Here is a 25,095-nt window from a genome sequence, read left to right on the forward strand (position 1 = left end):
TGACCAGCGCAACCAAAGTGAATCGATCAGTGTTATAGTGCTAATTTTGAAAGTGGAGGAAGTGGGTTATCTGACATGACAGGCTGTTCCACTCTGGGTTTTGCATACTGTTTATGCAGTGTATGCAGTCGTGAATGGAATCATGTTCTCATTGTTCTGCCTTGCTGCATGGGATAAAAATAAATAAATACGAGAAGTGATAGGGAACGAAGCTCACATCAACAATAATATGCCTACGCCCCCTTTCAGAACGACGAGCTGCCCGGAAGAGAATTTCCTATTCATTTTTCCCATAGACATAAGCCAACTTGGCTGCTGACAAATCATGACAATAAACACGTTTTTTTTGGGCAGAACAAATAATTAGCAAGAAGAAAAACTCTAAAAAAAAGTGTTGTACAGTACCTGCCCTTGTTTTCTTCTTTGTAATTATTTGTTCTGCCCAAAAAAAATAGTTTATTGTTATTGTAGAGTGGTGCCCGTTGGAGCCTCTACAGAGGTGCCGTTGCAGGGGCCCTGTCCAGAGCCCGGGCAGAGGCCTTTTGAGGCGGTTCTGGAAAACTGTGGGTCCGACCGATTCGACACCGGGCACTGAGGGGGTGTGGAACGCGTGTGTCAAATTTGAAGTAGGTGGGGCGAACGGTTCTCGAGTTATGTGGATAACAGACGTACGTACAGACGTACACACAGAGTGTGTATTGTTACTAGAGCGGTGCCCGGGGGGCCAGTGCCCGGGGGGCCAGTGCCCGGGGGGCCAGTGCCCGTGAGATACTGGGCAGTGGCCATGCCCAGTGCCCGGGCAGAGGCGTTGTGATGTCAGCTGTGGCCCGGGCAGAGGCCTTTTTGGGGCAGGCGGTTCTGGACAACCATGGGTCCGACCGACTCGACACCGGGCACTGCACCCCCTGTGGTGGCGTGGAACGTGTGTGTCGAATTTGAGGGACAGTTCTCGAGTTACGTAGATTTCAGACGTACAGTACAGATGTACACACAGAGACCTGGTGCATTTATAGTTGGATGCTTCCCCTGATTGGTTTAATTAATGTAACACTCAACACACACCCATGACTAACTCATAATCTACATACAACCTCTTTGCACCGACCTACTGTAGCACAGATCATCTAAATAAGGGCCCGAGGCCCCATAATATTAATAATCTAGTTCTAACCCTAAATGTAACCCTAAAATATAAACCTCACATTTGACCCTTAAAAGGGTTTTTTTCTTGTGAGGATCACAAAAGAGCCGAGGTACAGGAACACACACACACGCTCAGTTTCAAACCTTTGCAGTTCAAGCACTTGCAAGCCATATTTAAACTGATCATGGGAGCAAAGAGCAGTGAGATGAACGGCCACGGCTGCTCTCTGTCACACTGTTCATTACCGTGAAAAAAGACTGCCGAGACTTTGGCCAGAAGATAACCTATTTTTAGCCTCACAAAGTTCTTAATTATTAAAACCTTTGCAGATGGCCTGATACGCCAATTTATTCAGACTTTGGCGTGTCTGCGACACAACCCAGTGAGCCAGGAGCTTTTCATCACCCCCCGCCGCCAACACACACACATACACCCTCTTCTGTTATCACCAAGTCTCTCTGCGGTAGTTTGTGTGGTGTTGAAAAGGTCGCCAGAAATGACCATGTATGATGCGGTCAGCCTCAACCCGATGTGACGGCCATGATAGCAGCCTCCTATCCTCTCCTGACCCCACCGAACACACAAATACATGAAAATGAGCTGGTATGGATATATACGGTACATCTCACTCCTCCAACTCCTCCTTTTTTCATGTCTGCATGGTGCCATTTTAATTGGCAAATATTTGCAGTAGCAGACTGTTTGGTGCCTGCATGCGTTCCCTCACAAATTAGTCTTTGGGTTAGCGGGTAAATGGGTCCGCCACCCACAAAGGAAACAACACTCCTCCTGTTTATCTTCCTGAGGTTTTGCATTTTCTATACGCTTGAGCACCAATGAAAAAACAAACTGTCACTTGGTCCCAGCCTGGAAAGTATGGACTTGGAGAGGTATTACATTGTTGTTATTTTTATTATCTAAGAGCTCCTCTGAGCTGATAGATGTAATGACTGTAAGTGTGAAGCGAGGAACCGTGCAAGCCAGTAGATGTAATGGAAAACGCATGGACAGGAAGACCCCAGTGAGGTGCAGCAGCAACCTGCCCCCCCTGCTCTGCAGTCAACAGCTTAGTGAAAGGCCATCGGGGAATCAGGGTGCTGATGTGTATATTCTAAAAATAGTGGCATCCAGCGGCATAGCTCTATCTGGATAAATGGTAGCCCCAGTTTGTTTCTTCCAATGCTTATCCCTGCACTCCAAGAGAGAGGGGGAGAGACGTGCTGTCAGGGGGATATAGTGAGCTTGCCCTAGGCTGGCTGCTAAGCCCTGGTAACGTTGATAGAATAAAGGTCAGGGCAGCCCCATGTTAAATTCCACACTGTTTTCAGCTGTGTGTGTGTGTGTGTGTGTGTGTGTGTGTGTGTGTGTGTGTGTGTGTGTGTGTGTGTGTGTGTGTGTGTGTGTGTGTGTGTGTGTGTGTGTGTGTGTGTGTGTGTGTGTGTGTGTGTGTGTGTGTGTGTGTGTGTGTGTGTGGAGAGTACAATCGACTGTGTGAGTGAATGCACATGACTAAGTGCACTCTCATGTTTGCTTGGCTGTGTAGTGCAAAAACAAGTAACAAGTGCTGGATGTGGTTAATGATGTGAATGCATAATTAGCTGCTCTAATAACCAATCGTGTCAAATTATTGTTGCAGAGAAAAGCATTATTATAATGTATCACTTCACTCTGAAGAGTGAAGGTGAAAAGTAGACGGGTAAAAATTATGAGATGCCTATTCTAGGCATCTCATAATAGGTGAACATTTGGCGAAAATAGGCAGATATTTGACTACAAGCTAATAACATGTCATATTGCGAGGATATTTTGTGTAGCTTGAAAAAGTATCGAACCTGGGGAACCCGGCCATTGAAGTATAGGGTTGTAAGTGCTTAATCACATCCTTGTCACATCTTATGTACTTCTCAGTTGAGTAACATTTACAACATGGAAAATTGCATTACCGTTGAATTGTGTGTGTATGCATGCACACACGCATGTATGTCTGTAGTGTGTGTGTATTCACTGCACATGTGTTGGGTGTAATGCCAAGAAGGATTCATGGATCTGTCGCTGTGGGTTGCCAGGTGAGAAATTATTGACTTAAACCCCAATGGAATAAGAAGCCACCTGTTTGCCCCAATCCAAATGTCACCTCCTGGTATGGGGCGAGGAGGTGAGGAGAGGAGCAAACAAAAGAGTGAAGGGAAGAGAGGAAGCCAAAAGAGGGAGTTGGGGGATATAGAGGAGAACTTGATGAGAATGGATGCCCCTGGCTGTACTTCTACTGCACCTTTCAGAACAGAAGAAATCACACCCATGTGAAGTGAGAGGCACAACTATACTTTTGTTATTATAGTTACTGTACTGTACTCTGTACTGTATGGTACAGTTTTATTGTTAGTTATACTTTTATTTTTATAGTTATAGTGCTCCGTGCAAAGGTCCGTTAGGCTGCTCAACCCAGCGGTATTGCAGCTGTTCGTACCCCAAACAGACATACATAATCTTTCAGATTTTACATACTCCATCCTGATTAGCTTAGATTGGCTTCCAAAGTTTGATACGCAAATCGATTCGCATGATCTCTACAGTCATGTCACCAACACGGATCTGTTAGATTTTTCATATTCCATTCTGATTGACTACAATTGACATATATAAAGTCCGTTTAGAACAAAATTATGCAAATCATGAACGCAGCGTCCGATTGTGGTAAAACTGTGCACACACATTCCCACTAGGCTGAGGAAGAAATGCCTGATTGACTTATGTAAAACACATGTTTTCATATTACTCCTTCAGATAAAAAATATATATATATTGCTCCTACAATTTTGTCCAAACATCACAAACGTTCTGGACCTGGTGGAGAACGGTGCTCCAATGAGCACTTTTTCTAGTTTTAATATGTGATTCTCTCTCCTCCACTCTGAGTCACTATGAGCAACTTCTTCCTTTACTGTAACTTCAAAGTCACCTACCCTGTCTGTTCCCCAGGAGACCTATTTAGTTTTGCATTAGTTAATCACCAGATGGTGAATTCTGCACCAAGTCATTTTTCTACCTCTAATTTATCGTGATGAGAGACTAGAAGAGTTGAATCATCAGTAAAAAAAGAATAAGAAAAAAAACTTGTTATCCCTCTTTCTCCCCTATTTTGTCAATGCGCCAATTAAATCTGTCTGTATCACTGCTGTCATCCTACTGGCTGACCTGCCAGTGAGGAGCCTCCACTGAGAGGCTGTGGAGCCTACGTCCTACTCCTCCTGCTCAACACTCCCTGCTGACAGTTTCCGCCCCAGCCTGAGTGTGTGCAGTGACAAATATCACCCTTCCCGCCCAGCTTCCTTACCCCGAACATGCCAATTGTGAATCGTATAGAATATAGATGGATGATCAACAAAGCCAGAGGTATGTAGGCGTTTATTCCCCTGCTGTAGGGCAAACTTGGCATCAGTTCCACTGCTGATGGGCATGAACATTACCAACTAGAGGCCCTTAATTGGTTCTACGGTATTAGTCTTGCAGTTGGAATAAGCACAGTCTTTGTCTTGAAGCTTCCTGTTGGGACTATGACTTGGTAGACATGGTAATTTAGTGTGCAGCAGACAAGAAAACTGCAGGGTGTGAAGAAGAGCGAGAGGGAGAGTGGTACGATAGAGAGAGAATAATCTATCTTTAGCCTCCTATCCTAGCCGCCTGTTGGCATTCTGCTCATCTCGCTGGCCTGTCTTTTGTTCCCAAGATACACGCATTCTGCATTCACTCATTGCTCTGGCAGAGTGACACACCTGTGGTGCCATATCCATTGCCAGTGCACAGTCTGCACAATATCACTTTGCCAGCCAGGACCATGCATGTACAGTACATACACACAAACGGGTACATTTTACCACTCTCATCACTCAACTAGAAAAAGCAATTCCCGTATAAGCTGTCTGGACTAACACAAAACAAATATAGAAAACATGTTTAATAGAAATTTGCGAGATAATAAAGTATTTGCGAGAAATATTCCTTCAGTTGTTCCGTAAAAAGTCCATAGACTTGGCTGCCACACACACACACACGCAAGTACTGCGAACGGCTGGGTATGTATGTCGGTGTTGTCCACCGGCCAAATGGGTATACCGGTATGTATGTATGTAGTATGTACTGTATGACGGTGGCCAATAAGGGACCACCATTCTTGATGACGTAACTAAGGTACGTTTGGTGATCGACTGGGTGTGTGTGTGTGTGTGTGTGTGTGTGTGTGTGTGTGTGTGTGTGTGTGTGTGTGTGTGTGTGTGTGTGTGTGTGTGTGTGTGTGTGTGTGTGTGTGTGTGTGTGTGTGTGTGTGTGTGTGTGTGTGTGTGTGTGTGTGTGTGTGTGTGTGTGGTCAGTATGTCGGTCCCTTATTGGCTGTTGATGGTGACGTAACTAAGGTACGTTTGGCTCAAAGAGCAGTACTTGCGCACTCTGCTTGTGCACAAGTCTACTTGTGTGCAAGGCGCAAGTTGGCACCTCGACAGAGTGCTTTTCTAGTTAAGTATAAATCAATTGGAACACTGATTCTTTTTTACATTTCCTGAAAAGTAAAGTTTTCGGACATACAAGGCTGCTGTCTGCCTGCATGGCATGTAGGCACTGCTGTTCACGTGAAAGCTCTCAGAGATTAAACTGAGAGGGTATTTATTACCTATTCAGAGCATCTTTACAAGGGATTAGTGAGACATTCAATGGAGGTTTACTGTGTTCCTATTTCTCAGTTGGGTGGCCTTGATTAACTCTGCCACCGGGATCAGACAGGAGGCGTGAGCTAGGGTGTTATTGCTTATAGGTTTAATGCAACAGTGGTGCTTAGAATGCCCTGGTACGGAACCCCTACCCCGGGGTCACTCCAGGGCAAGAAAGAATGAATGGATGGATGATGGAGAGGGGGAGGGACAGTAATGAGATTGAGTCTGGTTGCACAATTCAAAAGGCCCCTTTTCACTCTCAGCACATGTAAATCATGTATTGTAGTGTAACTGTCATGGGGGCGGCAAGGGGCAGCAGTGGCTCAGGGGTAGAGTGGTAGAGCAGCCGAATGGGAACCGTGAGGTTACCTGTTGATGCATGGTTCCCTCCAGTATTGATGTATGAATGTTTGTGTGAATGGGTGAATGTCATGCACAAATCTACAGTATGTAAATCGCTTTGGATAAAAGCGCTATATAAATGCACCATTTACAATTTACCAAATGCACCATTTATGAAGATTCTACAAGTCCAATAATGGTAACCTGTGGCACATATTTAAGGCAATCTTGGAAAATTCTGACGGAATGGCCTTGAAATAGTTTTCAAGATCCAGATGGTCAACCATGTACAGCAGTGACTATTGGAACCCATCCATTTACTAATGGAACCCATCCATTTACTTTTGGAACCCATCCATTTGTTGTCTATATTAGATGTCTCGACTCAATGATGTGCTCTCAGGAGAAACGTACGTGTTTGACCACTGGCTTGGGAAGCAACAACCGGAGGAAAAGGGCTCTAGAGAGATGGAAGACAGTAGACGACTAGACGTAGTAGCAAACATGCTAGATTGGTTGATGTTTTTTAATGCGTACAAATACCATAATTTTATATTCTGTCAAAATGGTAAAATACAAAAAGCTTGAGGACTTATTTCCATTCTTTTGAGTGCAAATGAAGACAGTAAATGGTAAATGGTAAATGGTGCATTTATATAGCGCCTTTATCCAAGGCGCTTTACAGAGATTTGCATTACATTCACCCATTCACACACACATTCATACACCGATGGCAGCGGAAACCATGCAAGGCACCAACTAGCACATCGGGAGCAATTAGGGGTTCAGTGTCTTGCTCAAGGACACTTCGACAGTAACTCTGGGGGAGCCCGGGTTTGAACTGGAAACCTTGCGGTTCCCATCCAGGCACTCTACCCCTGAACCACCGCCGCCCCTACTGGAGGAAAAGGGCTCTAGAGGGATGGAAGTGACAGGAGTAGTAGCAAACATGCTAGATTGGTTGATGTTTTTTAATGCGTACAAATACCATAATTTTATATTCTGTCAAAATAGTAAAATACAAAAAGCTTGAGGACTTATTTCCATTCTTTTGAGTGCAAATGAAGACAGTAGTTTTGTTGGATAGGATAGCCTTGGATAGGAAAGCATTTAATACAATGTTGCTATAGATAAGTACTAGTAATCACAACCGATTTGCTGTTTATGCGTTTTGAGTCATAACCACACCTACATGTATAGCTATAAATGCGTCATAACTTATATCTATAGATTTGGTGACGTGCCTGCTGTCGCAAAAGGAATATTATTCTTATAATATGTTTTTATTTTTTACAGAGGATGGCCGATTGGTTTAGGGAGGGGGTGTCAACAAAGGCAGGCTAATACTTTGACAGAGCAGAAAGAAGCAGAGAGACAACTTCTATTGTCTGCTGTGCTGTAATGTGTGTGTAATAGCCTTGTGTAATCAGATCATAAAAAAATAAAAACTATGAGTCATATAACTACACCATTGACACAGAAGACAGACTACTTCACAAATAAGTGTCTGCTCGGGGACACAAGGAATTTGTCCCCCTGAGGTGCATTGTGCTGTTACACAAACCCTGGTCAGTTTCTCTGTTTGTTGCTATTCTGTTCTCTACTTCCATAACAACATGATCTTTAAAGCCTTGGCCTGAGCTCAGGTTAGGCTGAATGTCTTCTTGAGCAGGAGAGATTACCCTTCAGCTGCAGTGGCATTCTGCAGTAAGTGTCCTGTAAGCTCTGATGAATAACTTGACAAATCCAATGAATGCTGACCAACCTGTGGACACCAGCACAGACTGTCTACTCCAGTGGTCCCCAAAGTGGGGTCCGGGGACCCCCAGGCTACCTGAGGGAGTTCCAGGGGGTCCGGGGACCCCCAGGGCTACCTGAGGGAGTTCCAGGGGGTCCCCAGCTAAATGATTGTTTGGAACCAAATGGACCATTATGGGTCTGTAACTCAGAGAGTGTACAGATGGAACCAAATGGAGTTAAAATAACATTGATTTTACAATATAAAATATTATTACAATAAAAATATAAACAGGTTGAGAATCACTGCTAGAGCCGTGAAAATCTTCTCTTATCGGGGGGTTTCTGGCATCCCAATGTATGAATGAATGAACCATTGTAAAGCGCTTTGAGCACTTAAAAATGCAACGCTATAAAAATGCAATTCATTATACCTCTTCAAATGGGGGTCCGTGGGCTAATTAGTGTCAATTTGGGGGTCCTTGACATGAAAGGGTTTGGGAACCACTGGTCTACTCTACACTGTAGTTTTAAATGGCTCCTCGCCAGGCTTTACATATCGTCGCTGTCGGATGGAAACCTTGTATGTCCAAAATGGTTGGTTTTCTGAAAATGGGGAAAAGAACCTGTGTTCCAATGGACCTAATACAGTTATTATTTATTCACAAGCTCTTGTTATTATTTGTCATTGGTTAAATAATTATAAAACCCACAGACACACTTAACCACTTTCACTTCCTTTTTCCCCCTCTCCAAAAAATAGCAGATTTACAAGCTGCAAGGCTATTTTTTACTACTTTTGTGTGACGTCTGTAGTATGACGACGCAATGCACACAAAGTTGAAATGTGGGTCCTCTGTCCCTCATGATGCAGACCTCTACTAGGTGGCCCTGGGCCGTCAAAACCTGTTCACGGGAGATGTTGTGGTGCTCCATGATGAGTTGTGTGTGGCAGTGTGTTGGCTTTTGGATATCAATATTTTTGTAGGGCACGACAAAGGATTTGGGGTGGGTTTTCTCCCTGGTCATACTCACATTATCAGTTTATATGTGCATACATTTGTATTGGATTTATGGACTAATTATGGTGTGATTTCCCCACATGCTGTTTGTTCAAGCCAAACATTAGCACCAGATGATCAGTCTTCGTGATCTTAATGGTCTTTTCCACAAAGGGCAATTTGCAAGCCACAAAGTTGGCGGGGGCCTGCCTCTGCTAATGAAATATAGGGGAAACGACTACCATACGGAGCATTACTACAGTATACAAGTTCCCTTTGTGTGGGAGGATGGAGAACACCAGTGCCTCACTTCTGCTGGGAAGCCCTGCTCGACTTTACCCATCATTAATGAACTATAAGGCTGGATGGCTGACACGCTACCTGCTAATTAATCCGGGCTGCTAATTAGCCACCAAGGCTGTGCTCGACGTTGCTGAGTCGTGCATGTTCTCATTCATCGCCCTCAGTCCCCACCGGTTGTTTGATCGGGACGATTTGATCTAGGATTTCACAGGTGCTGAGCACAGGGTGCGCTTAAGGGCACTATGACATCAGCTTCGGACGGGGAAAGTTAAGTGCCATGACCAAGCAGCAAAATAGGATACCTTAGGGTGAGAATGTCTTTGTGTCTTCCATTGTGCAGCCAGATTCCATCAAAAGGTTGCTGTTGAAGCTTTTTCATACAACATCGTAAACAGAATACTATAGATATGACATACCCCTCCCCCCCTTCATGGGTTCTTTCATGCTATAGAAGTTTCCGGGTAGTTGAAAGGAACCATATACTGTACAGTACTGACATGATTGTGATGATACAATCCCCTCTCCTCCTGCATTTGCCCCGAATGTACTATTAAGGTCCAATTAGGATGGAATGGTGGACATAGGCTGTAGGATTATATCCTGCAATCCATTCCCAAGCTCCAGGGAATGATGTGTTGAGAGCCAACCTGACAGTGCATGTCATGCACATGTCATGGGCAATTTGTCAGCATGTTACTGCTCTCCCTGGTGAGAAATTATGCTACAGATGTCTGTAGTTCTGACCATCCAGAAAATAATAATCGATGTGTTGAAACAACCTTTTAAACCAGGTTTTTAGCCAGCTTGCCTGCGACTCCATGTTTAATATAGACATACTGTAGAATCTACAGTTGAATGTGTAGATGCACATTCAATATGGAGTTGTGTTCATGATCAAAATGCCTCAGTCAAAATGCCACAGCTCGCTTGGTCTTCAACCAGCCAAAATTCTCACACGTCTCCCCCTTCTCCGCTCCCTCCATTGGCTCCCGGTCGCTGCCCGCACAGAATACAAAACTCTGATGCTGGCATTCAAAGCAACCAAAGGTATGGCTCCCCCATATCTTGCAAGTATGATCGAACCCTACAAACCCTCCCGCGCACTCAGATCAGCCAACGCAGGGAAGCTGGAAGTACCTTCACTAAAAACGCTGGGACAACGCTCCACACGTCCAAAACTCTTCTCCCTTCTGGCTCCAAAACTATGGAATGCACTTCCCATTACAATCAGAACTGCAACCTCACTCCCAATCTTCCGTCGTAGTCTGAAAACCCACCTTCATCATGGCCCGTAGCACTTAACCTAGCCCCTTAGATAGCACTTTATGTAGACTTAGATAGCATTTTATACAGACTTATAGCATGTTACGTAGACAGCACTAGAATTGCATTTTGATGTAGTCATAGCACTTTATAGTATATATGTATAGTACTGTAGTAATGTACTATGCATAGTTTATGTATTAGTTTCATTATATAGATATTCCACTGTTACGTTCTTAGCTTACGCATGTTTCATGATAACTACTTTTTATGTATGTGATGTATTGCCATGCTTTTTGTTCTTGCTTATTGTAAATCGCTCTGGATTAAGAGCGTCTGCTAAATGCCTAAATTGTAAATTGTGTAAAAAGGGGCGTGACCCAAAATAAATTGCAATAGTAATCGTTCAAGGTTTTTTATGATCCTTAGGGTCATCCAAATAACATATTAAAATGTGATTATTATATACATTTTGGATCATGCTAAATTCAGGGGTTGAACGTTGAAAACATATAAGGCAACATTTTCAAATTTGAATTATGCTTTAAGTAGCATGTCAAATGTGACATGTGTCAATGTGACATGTCAAACTAGGGGTTATTCATGATTCTGAACCCATTCCAAGCATTAGTCTTGCACGAAAAACACTCCTTGGGCTAAAAACCGCCATAGCCAAATGTGATGACCTCATCAAATTTGTGAAGATGGACGGGGTCACCCATTGAAAGCTGATCTGACAGTAGACAAAACCATATGATCCATTTGTGGCTGATCGAATAAGCTCACGTCACTGATTCATGGCTTGGATAGGGGACACAAAGCGATCCGGGGGAAACAAGAGGATAATCCTTCAGGATCAGCTGTGTGTGGGTGGACATGAGTAACTGCAGCTGCCTGGCATGGTGTCTCTCCAAACCCCCTCCCCCCCTCTCTCCTCTCACTCTCTCTCTCTTGCTTGCTCTCTCCATGTCTCATTCCTGCTTCATGAACCTTCTGTTCAAACAAAATATCCATAAAGTCAAAATCAGATAGGCTGGCTTGCCATGGAGTTTGGTGTGCACCTTCATGCTTCCCAACACACACACACACACACACACACACACACACACACACACACACACACACACACACACACACAGCACCACTGAGTTTTGTTTCATAATCAGTTACCTGCCATTTGAGCACAATTCTTCTTTTTTGTTGCATCTTAATCTTAAAAATACGGTCTCACTGCGCACAGTTACTGTAAGACCAATTCAAAAGCTGGTCAAAACACAAAACCTCCGGACAGAATCCACCCTGTTTATAGTACGATGTTGGTTGGTCTCCCCCCCCCCCCCCCCCCCATTTACCACTGTAACAAAAACAAATCTGCTGGGATATTCTTAGCCATGATGTATTTTTTCCCAGACAATGTTGTGGAATCCCCACTTCCCACAGAAATGGAGCTCTCCGGTTTCCAGTAAATAAATAGGCAGGTGTTCCCTTGCAGAGTTGCAGCTGATGCACTGCAAGGAGAAAGCAAAAAAGTGTATCCTTGAGAATGTTCTTAATACAAATCCACTTAAAGGGATTCTTGTTCTGAGAGCAGTTTACTCTACCTAATACGTTGAGAAAGAGCAGAAAAGTAGTTTGAAAGGCTGCTCGGAAAACTGGCCTCTTTTCTGTTTTTACTCTGACTGAGAGTGCTATGAGCTGTCAGTTAAGTGCAAAGAGAAATGAAAGAACAATGTGATGTGAATGGTGCCAAGACCCTGCCCAGCTTCATTGATATACCTAATACTATTAGCAAACACTGTTAGGTAATCCAACCACACGCGGGGCTGTCCTCGCACGCACACGCACACACAAACATAGTTACAGTACGTACAACTTAATAAAAAAGTTGTTTTCGTTGTGTGCTCTCTATCCAGAAGGATGAAATAGATAGGTAGTTTGGAAGCTGAAACTGTATTGGCCTTTCAGTTTGGTTTTACCTGTTCAGAAGAATACCTCTCTTCTTCAAGCTGTACGCCCACTGATATTTGTTCAAGGCAGAGTTTTATTGTTTTTTTTAGCCCCTATTTAAATGTTTTTCTATCTGGGACAGTGTTTGACATTCTTCTCTTGCTTGTTTCAATACTGTGTTTTCTGTAAAACCGAGAAGTTCAAATTTGAGCAACGAGCGAGTTTTAAATTAATTGAGCGCATGAATGATGCTTGCTGGGTGGGTCGCTCTGATATGGACTGATATAGGAAGTATAAGTCATGAATAGAACGGCTATTTGAAAATGGCAGATCTACAAGCTCACATGTCTCTTTGCGACAGTGTGAGCTTGTAGATCTACCTTTTTAAGTATTGGGGGAGGTAGAGTTGTCCCGATCGGATCGGGTGATCGGAAATCGGGGCCAATCACGTCATTTTCAAATGATCGGAATCGGATCGGGAGCCAAAAAACATGATCGGGACATCCCTAGCATCAAGAATATATATATGTACTGTATATATATCATGATATGATATATATACAGACAGACTGATAGGCAGACATGGCTTTCTACTTTTGTTTCTTTTCTACTTTTGTTACATTAAAGTACATTCAGGACTTTTTCTTGTAACAGAGTATTTCTACATTGCAGTATTGATACTTTTAATTAGGTCAAAACGGGGTACTTTTTCCACCACCATATTCAGTCAGAGTACTACACAGTCAAATGTTTCACGACATGTGCCATACCGTCGCTGCCGGGTGGAAACTGCGTTGTAACCTTTAATTGTTAGGCACGTTAGCTTACCCAATCGGTTGTCAGCTTATAATTGGCTACTGTAACAATAATTGTAATTGAACATACTGTACAGTAGAGGGTTAGTGTCTGGGGAAATGCAATGGTACATTAGAAAGGTAATGATACATGAAGGGCTCGCTCAGGCTGATGGTTGTTTCCACATTCTGAAACCAATTATTAACTGGACAAATGGAGATCTTAACCCCAATAACTACAAATGACTGGAATGTGGGGAAAGAGGTTACTATTACACAGTAAAATCCTGTTAATTTACAGGGCAATTTCGTTACATGTGTACAAATGGATAAATCAACACTGAGCATTTTTGTGGTTATGTCATAATGTACTGATTAATATCTACAGCATTCCATAAATCCATAATACTATTTATGCCACTTACTGTAAAGAAGATTTAGTGATTATATTTCACATTTTTCTTCAAAAACATTTGACAGACACTTCTGAATAGTATAATTTAAATGTTTTGTCATTTGTAGCATTCAATTTGTGGTTTTAAATAGTAATAGCTTGATTGCAGCTAAATACCAAAACGTAATGCTTTCATATTCACAGGCGGTTGACATTTTGTCATGCCTGAGTGGCTCTGTGTTTAATTTTAGTCCATGGAGTGCAATGGATTACACGCTCATTCACCCCAAAAGACAATAAATGACTGAAGGGGAGCTTGATGTTAACATTTCAAGTGGGCTGGAGGCACATTGATTGGACTGCCGCTCAATTAATCCTCATCTCGTCCAAATCTGATTGAAAGATCAATCAATGGATGTTCATTTTGCTCTTTCCTTTGTTATTCTTTACCCTTTAACAAATGCAATATGTTTGAGTGCCAGCGGATAAAAGACTAAGCTGAAGACTGAAGTGAATGCCCAGATCAGGCAAAGATGACTTTTTATGTGGTTTTACTTACTGTATAGGAGTTCTAATGAAAAGTTATTACTCTGTGATATTTCCAACTTTTCATGCCCAAGTCTTTCAACCATATATTGCGGCGCTCGGGTGGCACAGTGGTAAAGTGCCTGCCCTTTGTCGAGCAGCTATACGAACACAATTGGACAGTTTTCAGGGGAGGGAAGATGGGCGTGGAGGGTGATATTAGGTCCTACGGGCTGGTGTAGCACCTGTCAGCAGGGGAGGGAAGATGGGCGTGGAGGGTGATATTAGGTCCTACGGGCTGGTGTAGCACCTGTCAGCAGTGAATATTGGGGCGGGAGGAGTAGGACGATGGCTTTACGTCCTCCCAGTGGGGGCTCCTCACTGGCAGGTTGAGGCAGTTGAGAATAGGATACAACAGCAGTGACAACACACAGCAATGTGTGTGGGGAGGAATGGGTAAAGAGCAACATTGTTGAAATGCACATATTGTTTTGGTCTTTGCTGTTTGCAGAACAGTAGTTGATGATTTGTCCATTGCATTGCTTTAACATATTAGACACCACTTTATGCACAATTCATTCATTCCTTTATTCATCGGGTCTAATGCTTCTTATCCTGTTTATGTTGTCAGGACCCCAGAACCAAGCACAAGTTTAAGAGCCACACCTATGGCAGCCCCACCTTCTGTGACCACTGTGGCTCTCTGCTGTACGGACTCATTCACCAGGGCATGAAGTGTGAAAGTAAGTACTATTACTTAACAACTCTTACTCTAACTTGGGGATGACCTTGTCTGTTAGACTGTTACCAGGAGGATGTTTCTGAAATGTAAAACATAAGTGTCAAGTGGTGTCAGTGGCTGAACTTGGATGATTTACAGACTACATGAGAGACAATACATGGACATCCTTAAAATTGGCTAATGGGAGGGCGGGCGGAAAGGGTAGACCTCTGATGTCACGCTCACGTCACCATGACTTAGCCTCCTAAAATCCTAGCATGAATTACAGCGAATCAATTAATTAATCATGGGGCCAAACAGTTAAAAACTGTCTGGGGTGGTCCCAAAAGCCTGAGTAGACGTGAAATATCCCTTACTGGTTAAAGGGCCACTTTTGCAACCAGATCTTATTGTAATGATGTTTGGGAGACGACAAACACTTTCCTGTGGGTTTTTTTATGTGGGTAATATGTGTTTTTAGATACTTTAGTATTTCAAAGTGTCTGTGATGTCACAAACACTGGTCTCACTTCCTTCCTGGACTACATGTTGTCTCAGTAAAACAGCCCTCCCCCTCTCCACCAGGTGGGATAAGTGCACGAAAGCATTATGGTCATTGTAGTAATCCAGCAATCCAGTCAAACCCTAGTCAAACACACAGAATACATTATTTTTCTGGCCATAGAGTGCAAATTTCAAATTGTGCTACTGAAAACCTGCGCGTCACATTACAATTTACAATTTACAATTTAGGCATTTAGCAGACGCTCTTAATCCAGAGCGACTTACAATCGGCAAGAACAAAAAGCATGGGAATACATCACATATGTAAAAATGCATTTATCGCGAAACGTGCGTAAGCTAAGAACGTGACTAGAACATATCTATATAATGACACTATACATATAAACTATAACTAGAACATATCTATATAATGACACTATACATATAAACTACACATATATGCTATACTATGCTGTACATATATACTATGAAGTGCTATGACTACATACAATGCACTTATTGTGCTGTCTACATGACATGCTATAAGTCTGTTTCAAATGCTATATAAGTCTAAGAAGTGCTGTCTAAGGGGGGTAGGGTAAGTGCTATGGGCCATGATGGAGTCTGAAAAGGTGGGTTTTCAGACTACGGCGGAAGATCGGGAGTGATGCTGCAGTTCTGATTGCAACGGGAAGTGCATTCCACAGTTTTGGGGCCAGAAGGGAGAAGAGTTTGGGACGTGTGCAGCGTTGTCCCGGCGTTTTTAGTGAGGGTACTTCCAGCTTCCCTGCGTTGGCTGATCTGAGTGCGCGGGAGGGTTTGTAGGGTTCAATCATGCTGGCAAGATATGGGGGAGCCATACCTTTGGTTGCTTTAAATGCCAACATCAGAGTTTTGTATTCTGTGCGGGCAGCGAGAATACAAAACTCTGATGTTGGCATTTAAAGCAACATTAGCTCGGGATTGCTGTTTAGCAACACTGCTGCTGACTTCCACGGACATGATCACACGCCACGGAGCATGGCCAGCCTCCCGGGACCTCGCGAAAAAACACCCTCCGATCCCGCCACAATGTGTGCGCCAGACTTGGCGCAAAGACTTGTGTGTAATACCCAAATGTACTAGCCCTGCCAAAGCCCCCGCACTGCACGTTGGGAAGGACATGTAGGGGTCACCGATTGCTGTGCAACATCCCCCTCATGTTCTCACCACCCAATTCGGCTACACCACACACACTAACCTACACAATTCTCCACATGCAACACAGAGCCCTTATTGGCTGGCCCGCTCACATGCCGATCCCCACGCAGCAAAACACAGCTGTGATTTGCCGCACGCACGCACGCACGCATGCACGCACGCATGCGCGTGTGTGTGTGCATGCATGCGTGTGTAGTTTGATTTCAGCATGTTTTACTCCCATGCACAGTTGCGCAGTGCACACCATGGAAGAAATCGGATTTTCACCCTGGGAAATTTTCAGATTTCGTATGTCGTTGCTCCAATACAATCACTAATCAAAATAATACAAAACTACACATAATAATAATAACCCATCCGTACATGTGAAGGGCACAATACTGGGTTTAAAAACACAGCTGAAACATGAAGTAGAGTCTGTCAAATCCCGCAATTTCCTTCTTCCCATTGCGCTGCAACATAACTTTAGGATGAGCCGCCCAAAGGGCGGCGAAATTCTAGTCTACTACAAATACTATTAACATTGAGTGACTGCAGTTTCTTCCAGCTGTGAAATGTCCCTTTAAAACCCAGGAACAAAACTGCACAGCCTTAAGCAGCAGGCCTCAGTCTGCATATCCATTATCAAAGCATCGCTTGGTCTATATTAATGAATCCTTCACTCTCCATTCTTCTCTCTTAATTATGTTTTAATGGTGTATTATAGACTGAATGCCTTAATTGGCTCCTGAATGGGTCACTGTCCTAAGTACAATATATTGTGGATGGTATTAGGAATTATTTCGGCAATTCCAAATCCAGACTGTGAACCACGTAAAGGAGAATTCTGGACATGTCTTACCGAAATCTGATGCTTTTATATCCAACAACCAGTGGTAGAGACAAAAAAAGAAAAAACTATGGCATGTCGGTTTTCCACACCTTATTGTTCGTCTCAGTTCCTCTAGGCCGAGGCGTAACAACATCCAGTAACCAGTAGTAGAAACGGGGGGGAAAAAACGACTCCATCCTGGACGCACCACCGCACAGTATACACACATGACACTGTTGACTGTACTGTAAGTGCTTCATTAGCTGAACATAATGCCTAATGTAAAAACTCTCTCGCTCTCTCTGTGTGTCTCTCTAGCCTGTGAAATGAATGTCCACAACACGTGTGTGATGAACGTGCCCAGCATGTGTGGAACGGACCACACCGAGAGGAGGGGACGCCTCTACATGAAGTGTGAGGTCTGCAATGACATTCTGCATGTCACAGGTACGCCACAGCGCTCCACCATTTCACACACCCCAAGTCCGAGTGTGAGTGTGTGAGTGTTTGCATAATTGAGTTTCAGCTAAATATCAATACCAAAACGTTTAAAGGTTGGCTGTGATGTCAGTTACCCAGTGCTTTTTAAAGTGGCTTAACGTACTGGGTCCCATTTTCTCATAAACCTCAGCACTGTCTTAGCTATTGGGGCACACGCATGCACACCAGTTTACGTGTGTAACGGCAGTGGGCACATACTGCATGTGATTGTGCACATGTAGCTGTATTTGCCACCTCGTAGAAGAGTGGGAGGCAACATGGTGACTTTGTATGTGTATAGGTGACTCGTTTTTCAGCACAACTTGTCGATAAAGCCCCCGTGACCCAGTCCTGCCACTAACGTGAAATGAACCAGCTCTGAGCAGGGATCTCTGAGTGTTTTACAAACACTCTGGAGTGGACACAGATCAATAGAGCTTCACCCAGAATCAAGCAGACCCATTATTCTGGGCGACCATTGTCACAACACATGTGCAAGAACGAAGAACAATTTTGGGTGAGTGGGTTGCTGTGTGAGCCCGCATCTCATGTTACTTGTGCAGTCACTGCTGTGGCTCTGTGACACCTGGAATTTACAATGATGAAGATTATTAGGCAAACCTTTTCTGGAAATTGGACACCTTGCTTATTATAAGCATACTACGGTATACAATACTTGCGATAGTTAATGTTTCATTGGAATTAAATAAGGGTCTTTGTAAACAGGGTTTGTAGGGCTGTGGCATTCCGGTATTATATATTTTGTTTTATTGCTTTGTGCTTTGTATTGAAATTACAGTACTAAAGGCAAGGCCACGGAAATATATTTAATGTATTCAATGTATAGCACGTTTTAAACACAAGGGACATTTAAAGGGCTTTGCATAAGCTATAAACGGCAATGAAGTACTAGGACAGAAGCTTTTAATACTTTGTGAACTGGTATCAGAGGCCAAAATGAATGGCAATTCATTATATATCTGCTATTTCCAATCAGTGAACCAATATTCTCCAACACTTGCTCCATGCCCACTAATCTAGACCAGAAGGCATGCTGGCTGGGCCAGGCTAGGTTACCTTTGATGCAGTAATGGTCTTTTCCTTTTTTTAGGTATTAAAAAGGTCTTAAAAGTCCTTAAATTGTCACTTCACTGTCAAGTGAAGTGACAATGTGGGGACCCCCAGGGGTTGAGAAACACGGTGTTAACCCATTTTGGGCGGGAACCCCTTTTGGTGTTAGCATTATGTTATGCTTTAGCTATTGAAAAATAGCAGATCTACAAGCTCACAGCGCGCCACCGAGTGGCGCGCTACGAGCTTGTAGGTCTGCTATTTTTGAAAAATCGAAGAACGACTGACATAGAAACATAGAAGACATTTTTAGAATCTGATCTCAGGTCAAAATGGGTTAAGCCACTGGTTATGACACCCTGTAATAAAAGCTTATTAGAGCATCTGTTCAAACAACAGTGATTGGACTAGGATCATTCAATTAGCAGGCCAAAGGGGGCTCACCGTGGCTCACACCACGGACTCAGCACGTTACTCAATTGTCAAATTGTCACATTGAGCAGTGGCTCTCAAAGTAGGGGGGTTCCAGGGGGTCCCCAACAAAGTAGTTAATATAGCATCCCAATCATTATTAAGCGCTTTTTCCATTTTTATGTTGGCTATTCAAAAATAGCAGATCAGTTTTTGAAAAATATCGAAAATGTTTGCTAAAAATGTTGATCATTTTGAATTCCTTTCACATAAATCTTGTCATCTGGGGGTCCTTAGCTGGCACAAAAGCTTTTCAGATGGTGGTCCACGGCCAAATGCATACTCATTTTGGGATCCTTGACTTGAAAACTTTTGAGAACCACTGACATAGGGGATGGAAGTAAACACATGGATCACTGTTAGGGTAACCTCGCGTCATCAGACTTTCCACCTCGGAGGGAAGCCTGGTCTGCATTCCAAAATGGCCTGTGTGATCTGGTCTAGACCACGGATATGAAAAATCAAAACAAAAACACGTGGTTCCAGTTGAAGGGTTCCGTTTTTTTGCCGACGCTTTGTTTTGGTTCCCCCAATTATAACTACTAGTTTAGTCTCCCCAGTCGCTACGAGTAGGAATAGAAGATGGATATACCAAACAAGCTATTCCTATAAGCTAATCTACGCCGCATCAAGGCTTTTATTGGGTAGGCCCTAAAATTATGATGTGGGGAATTATTTTGTGTAATGCTGGTTCCGGTTTGGTGGTTCTGGCTGGATGACTACAAATCAGTGACTACAACTACTAAAAATAAACTACTACGTAGGTTCGTTCTGCTCCCGACCGGATCAGAAACCCAAAAATGGTATGCCGCCCCGCCAGGCTACTCCAAGGGTGGATGGAATATAGCCTATGTGCAGTAAATGTGCTGTAAATATCTGTGTTGTAGGTCGGGAGAGGCTTGTTGTTGGTATCAGCCGATAATGCGGGAGTCTGTCCCTGTTACAATGCTGTGGTGGAGCCTCCATACTGACACCTAGCATCAGCTTCCAGTACTTACCGCACGACTTGCAGCACCCAAGCCGTGCTACTCATACTGTACACTGAGTTGGCGGTGCCTGGGATCGAACCCATGACCTTGTGTCCAAAGGCGAGAACGCTATCGTTTAATTTAACTGTGAGCATTTAATAATGAACCCGTATGGGTCTTTTTTGTTTCCCATTACACTCTGGATTTTAGAGTGTATACCCAAACACATTTGTATATGAAGTAGCTGAGATAGCCCAATGCACAGCAAATGGACACGGTCAAATTGAGAGAACACGTGCACCAATTTGACATCACATGCATGGTATTTTAGGACAGCACTGCACTGCATTTGGGCAAAACACAAGCAAAGTGTCCTGTTGGACAGGACGGGAGTGCTAAGCTGTATACACAGAGCCACAGTGTCTCATATTGCCATGGATAAGAAGGTTGAGGTTTATTTGACCCATCTGAGTGCACAGAGAAACAAGCTGTCATCAGACCAGATGGTCTGTTTAACGTGGCTTACAGAGAAGTATTTTGTCCAGTATTTTTCTTTTAGAAGTCTAGGATCAGTGGGACTTGGTTCAAATGAGGTCTACATGCCAGACGACACTGAGTACACTTGAACAAAGTCTGTATTTGCTGTATTTCACCAGTGCTGACCACGATTTATTGCTTATTTCTGCTTTCCTGTTTCTGCTGTGTTTATTTAACCAAGTTGATTTGAACTGATTGAGACCTGAGGCTGATTCTACAATTGCCTTCTGAATCAGTATTTCTCACACTTTCAAGATTTTTCAGAAATGTTCAAAAATAGAAGATTGTATATCAGCTAGTTTTGAGTAGCCAACTCAATCTAAAATGACACGGATGCTTTCCCGGTTTGAATGGGTTAAAGGCAGGGCAACAGATAAGGGACAACTACTGATATTTACATACTTGTCCATATTGTGTTCATTTGTGTAAAACAGCATCAGTTTATTTTTAAATATACTGTATTTATATGGAAATGAAAAGGCGACTGTACAGTTAGCAGAATTAAACTGCACAGTGATGACATTACGAGGGGAGAACGTTGCTACTAATGTAGCAACCATACTTTCAGTACAATATTGATTGAATGATACAGTTTGCCCATATACACAAACACAGACCAATCAATAATCTCTCACACATTCATGCATTTAATATCAGAACGTTACTAGACAGAAATGACTGGCAGAAACCAGGACAAGCATGTTATGAAAGGCATGGAGCTGACAAAGAAACAATGGACAAATGCAGTTCTATTTATCTAGTCCTCCAGACGACATAGACCACATAGCTTCCTCGCCTTCTCATTCCCACTAACACACAGCTCCCTTATGTCCTTCTATTGCTGTCGGTCCCCCTTTCTGCTTCTTTGTCCCGGCGAAATCTTTTGTCCATTCACAATCCATAGCAGAAGGAGATAGGTAACAATGCCGTTTGGGCTTGTGAGTACGGATAATACCCTGAACTGTTGGCATATAATATCATTTGGTGCAAACTGCCTGAGACTAAACAATTAGCCCCAGAATTTCTCTCTGTATGTGCACATATGTGCGCGTGTGGCTGACTTGTAGCCTGCCCATCCTGTGGGCACTGGGAGAGCTGGAGACAGAGCTGTAATTACATTTTGTCTTCCTTCGCTTGTTGACTCACCCACTTCTGCAGCAGAGCATCATTTAATGATGACCTGCTGCTCTCCCTCCAGTCAAAAACTTTCTCACTTCCACTGCTCTCCACATGTCACCGTATACTGCACTGTTGCTGCCAACCGTGACTGGGGACCATGTCTGGGAAGGTAATAGACAACGTCATGCATCCTCTTTTTTTCTCCCCCAAATTATAATTACTAGACCGGTGCCCGGCTTTAGTGCACCGAGTCAGTAACAATGGAAGTTGGAGATCCATGCCCCACCTGGCTATGCAATACCCGTTGTACCCGTGTCAGAGTACCCGTTCCACCCATCGGTCTGTGTCCCTTTTATGCCCATATATGGACATTTCTGTATCTGTCTCTCTGTGTCCTTTATTATATGGAGTGTTGTGATGTCTGAACAGGCCAGCTCCATATATGGAGCCTGGGCAGGGGCCCTGTCCAGAGCCTGGGCAGAGGCCTTTTGTGACGGTTCTGGACAACCGTGGGTTCGACCAACTGCACTCCCTGTGGTGGTGTGGAACGTGTGTCGAATTTGATGGGTGGGGTGGGGCGAACGGTTCTCGAGTTACATGGATTACAGACGTACACGCGGTCACGTCACACCTCCATATATGGTCACATGTCGTGACATCATGCCTCCATATAATGGTCATGCCTTGTGACGTCATGCCTCCATCCACATATGTGCAGGAGATGACCTGTTCTGACATTCCATTGTTGATCCTTTCCCACCCGTCCTTCCTCTTCGATGTCTCCCTTTTGACTGATACCTGTCCATTCAAACTCTAGACGCCAGTACAGAATTCATTCCATATGTTGATCTGACCCCCCATGCCAAAGCGCCAGTGCTCACCCAGCAGTCTGCCGTCACCCAGGCGGATGTGTGCAGGGTGAGGTTGCTTCTTGCCCTTAGGGTGTCTTACTGGTATAGTAATAATTATTTTTAGCCCTTATTCTCCCTAATTTACTCATTATGCCAATTACGTCCCCCCCACGCATTGCCGTGTTGCCACCTGCCAGCAAGGAGCCCCCACCGGGAGGACGTAAAGTCTTCCATCATTCTCCTATTCACCATTCCATGTGCATGCTGCCCCAGCCCATAAGGCGAGGGTACGTGCATCGACAAAGATCACCCACTCTACCCGGCTTCCCTCCCCAGACCACGGCCAATTGTGCACGTACAGACGCAACACACACACACACACACACACACACACACACACACACACACACACACACACACACACACACACACACACCAGTCAGAGAGTAATAATACACTCAGTTCCGTGCCGTTTTACCCAGTTCCCCTCCTCCCAGTGCTCGTCTGCCTTGTGTCTCCATGTCTTCACCTCTGTCTCCATCCGTTGCGCTCTTGTCCTCCTCTCATGGTGTAAAATGACAAGTGTCCCCTCCTCCCTCATCCCTCTGTATTCCCGTCAGTGGTGCACCCTGGTCTCAAACGGTACTCCTTAATGTCTTATTCCAGCCCTTCTGTCTTAGACTTGGAGGGTTGTATTTATAGGATAACAGGAATATTTGAGCCATACTAAGGATGATACTCTAATCGTGCAGGAGCTCTGTGTGCAGGAGCTCTTATTTGAAGCCCATAGTCACATTTACATATCTATTATCAACATGATTATTGGTATGATTCTTTAAACCAGTCATAAAGGTATCCCACCATTCAGTTCTGGCTCTTAGAATTCACTGAAAACCTGACATCTCTTCCACCCTATACCTTAATAATGCTGGACTAGATGGAAGGTGATTTCAGTGCTGGAACATTACAGACGAGATTTCAATCTGCAGGCTGCCTGGCTGCCAGGTGCTAATCAGTGGTCTGCCATTTACTTTATTGCTTCTACCCCGCCGCTTTCTGTTCCATTGGTCATTTTCATCTTATCTCTACAACATCATGCAGAGGATGAGTCATTACGTGTGAATTGCCTGCAGTTCTTTTTTCGTTTTCTTTATTTTTAATTTCTTTTGCCATAAGCAGAATGAATTAAAACTCTGTGACGTTTCCTATGAATCAGAGCTGACATTATTCCACAGCGTAGCTGACATTATTCCACAGTGTGCATTTCTTCCACAGGCTGTTGGGGCTGCAGTCTCAAGTGCTTACTATAGCTACTATTAGACTATGCCTTTACAGGTATATGTAGAGGTTAGGTTACCTTAAGCTAAGCAGGGGCTTCCAAATCTTTCCATGCCAAGGACATTCAAATGTTGGGGTGGAAAAATAGCCGATCTTTAAGCTTACAACATACACAATAATGACATATAGGAAACATGTGCACGTACAGTATGCAGTACGTGCACACACATGCATGACATCAAAGGAGGCTTGATCCCCTGCCCTTTTGCACATCGTAGCCCTGTGTATCCGATCTGATGCTGCTCACCCTCTACATGGAGAGTACATCCTTCTCCCATCCGGCCTTCGCTTGCGAGCCCCTTGTGCCACAAAAAACAGGCACAAACATTCCTTTGTCCCTGTCTCTATTTGCACACTAAATGCTGCTGTGGGTAGATCTAGGAGATAACTTATGGTAAGCACTTTTACGTACTTACCTTCATACCTTTTTACATATTATATTTGTCTCGTGCCTAATGCCTATGCACTCACACTTTTACGACTATCGCATAGCACTTTAACGCCTGCACTTTATTGGTTATGTGCACCTTTGTACTTTGGTATGATCTGCTATGTGAACTGTTTGTTTATGTGTACTGTCTCATTGTTTAATGTACGTCTATGCTGCAACCCAATTTGCCCTTCGGGGACACTAAATAAACTTGAACCTTGAACCTTGAACCTTGAACATCTGCAAACAACTGCCCTCTCCATACCATGAATGCAGCATTTGCTATGGTAAAAAAAAAAAAATGCCCCACTTTCCATGCCATACCCGAAGGCAGCATTCAGGAGAATTGCCTTTTCCTGGACTCCCCTGAACTTGAACGCAGCATTTTGATCTTGAAAGAATTTATCCATGTTGTATGCTGCATCTCCAGTAGCTAAAGAG

The 25,095-nt window shown here is 43.7% G+C and overlaps 1 protein-coding gene across 2 annotated transcripts in view; it reads left to right on the forward strand.

The window, feature by feature from the left end:
- LOC306922479 (protein kinase C alpha type-like) overlaps window positions 1-25,095 on the forward strand; it is a 167,319-nt gene that overhangs the window by 86,264 nt on the left and 55,960 nt on the right. For both annotated transcript variants that reach the window (XM_079500120.1, XM_079500121.1), the window contains exons 5-6: window positions 14,785-14,896; window positions 17,708-17,836. In XM_079500120.1, coding sequence (XP_079356246.1) covers window positions 14,785-14,896; window positions 17,708-17,836 — 241 coding nt within the window. The remainder of the gene's footprint in view (window positions 1-14,784; window positions 14,897-17,707; window positions 17,837-25,095) is intronic.

The sequence above is a fragment of the Electrona antarctica genome, assembly GCF_951216825.1.
Source record: "Electrona antarctica genome assembly, chromosome: 4".
Taxonomy (NCBI): domain Eukaryota; kingdom Metazoa; phylum Chordata; class Actinopteri; order Myctophiformes; family Myctophidae; genus Electrona; species Electrona antarctica.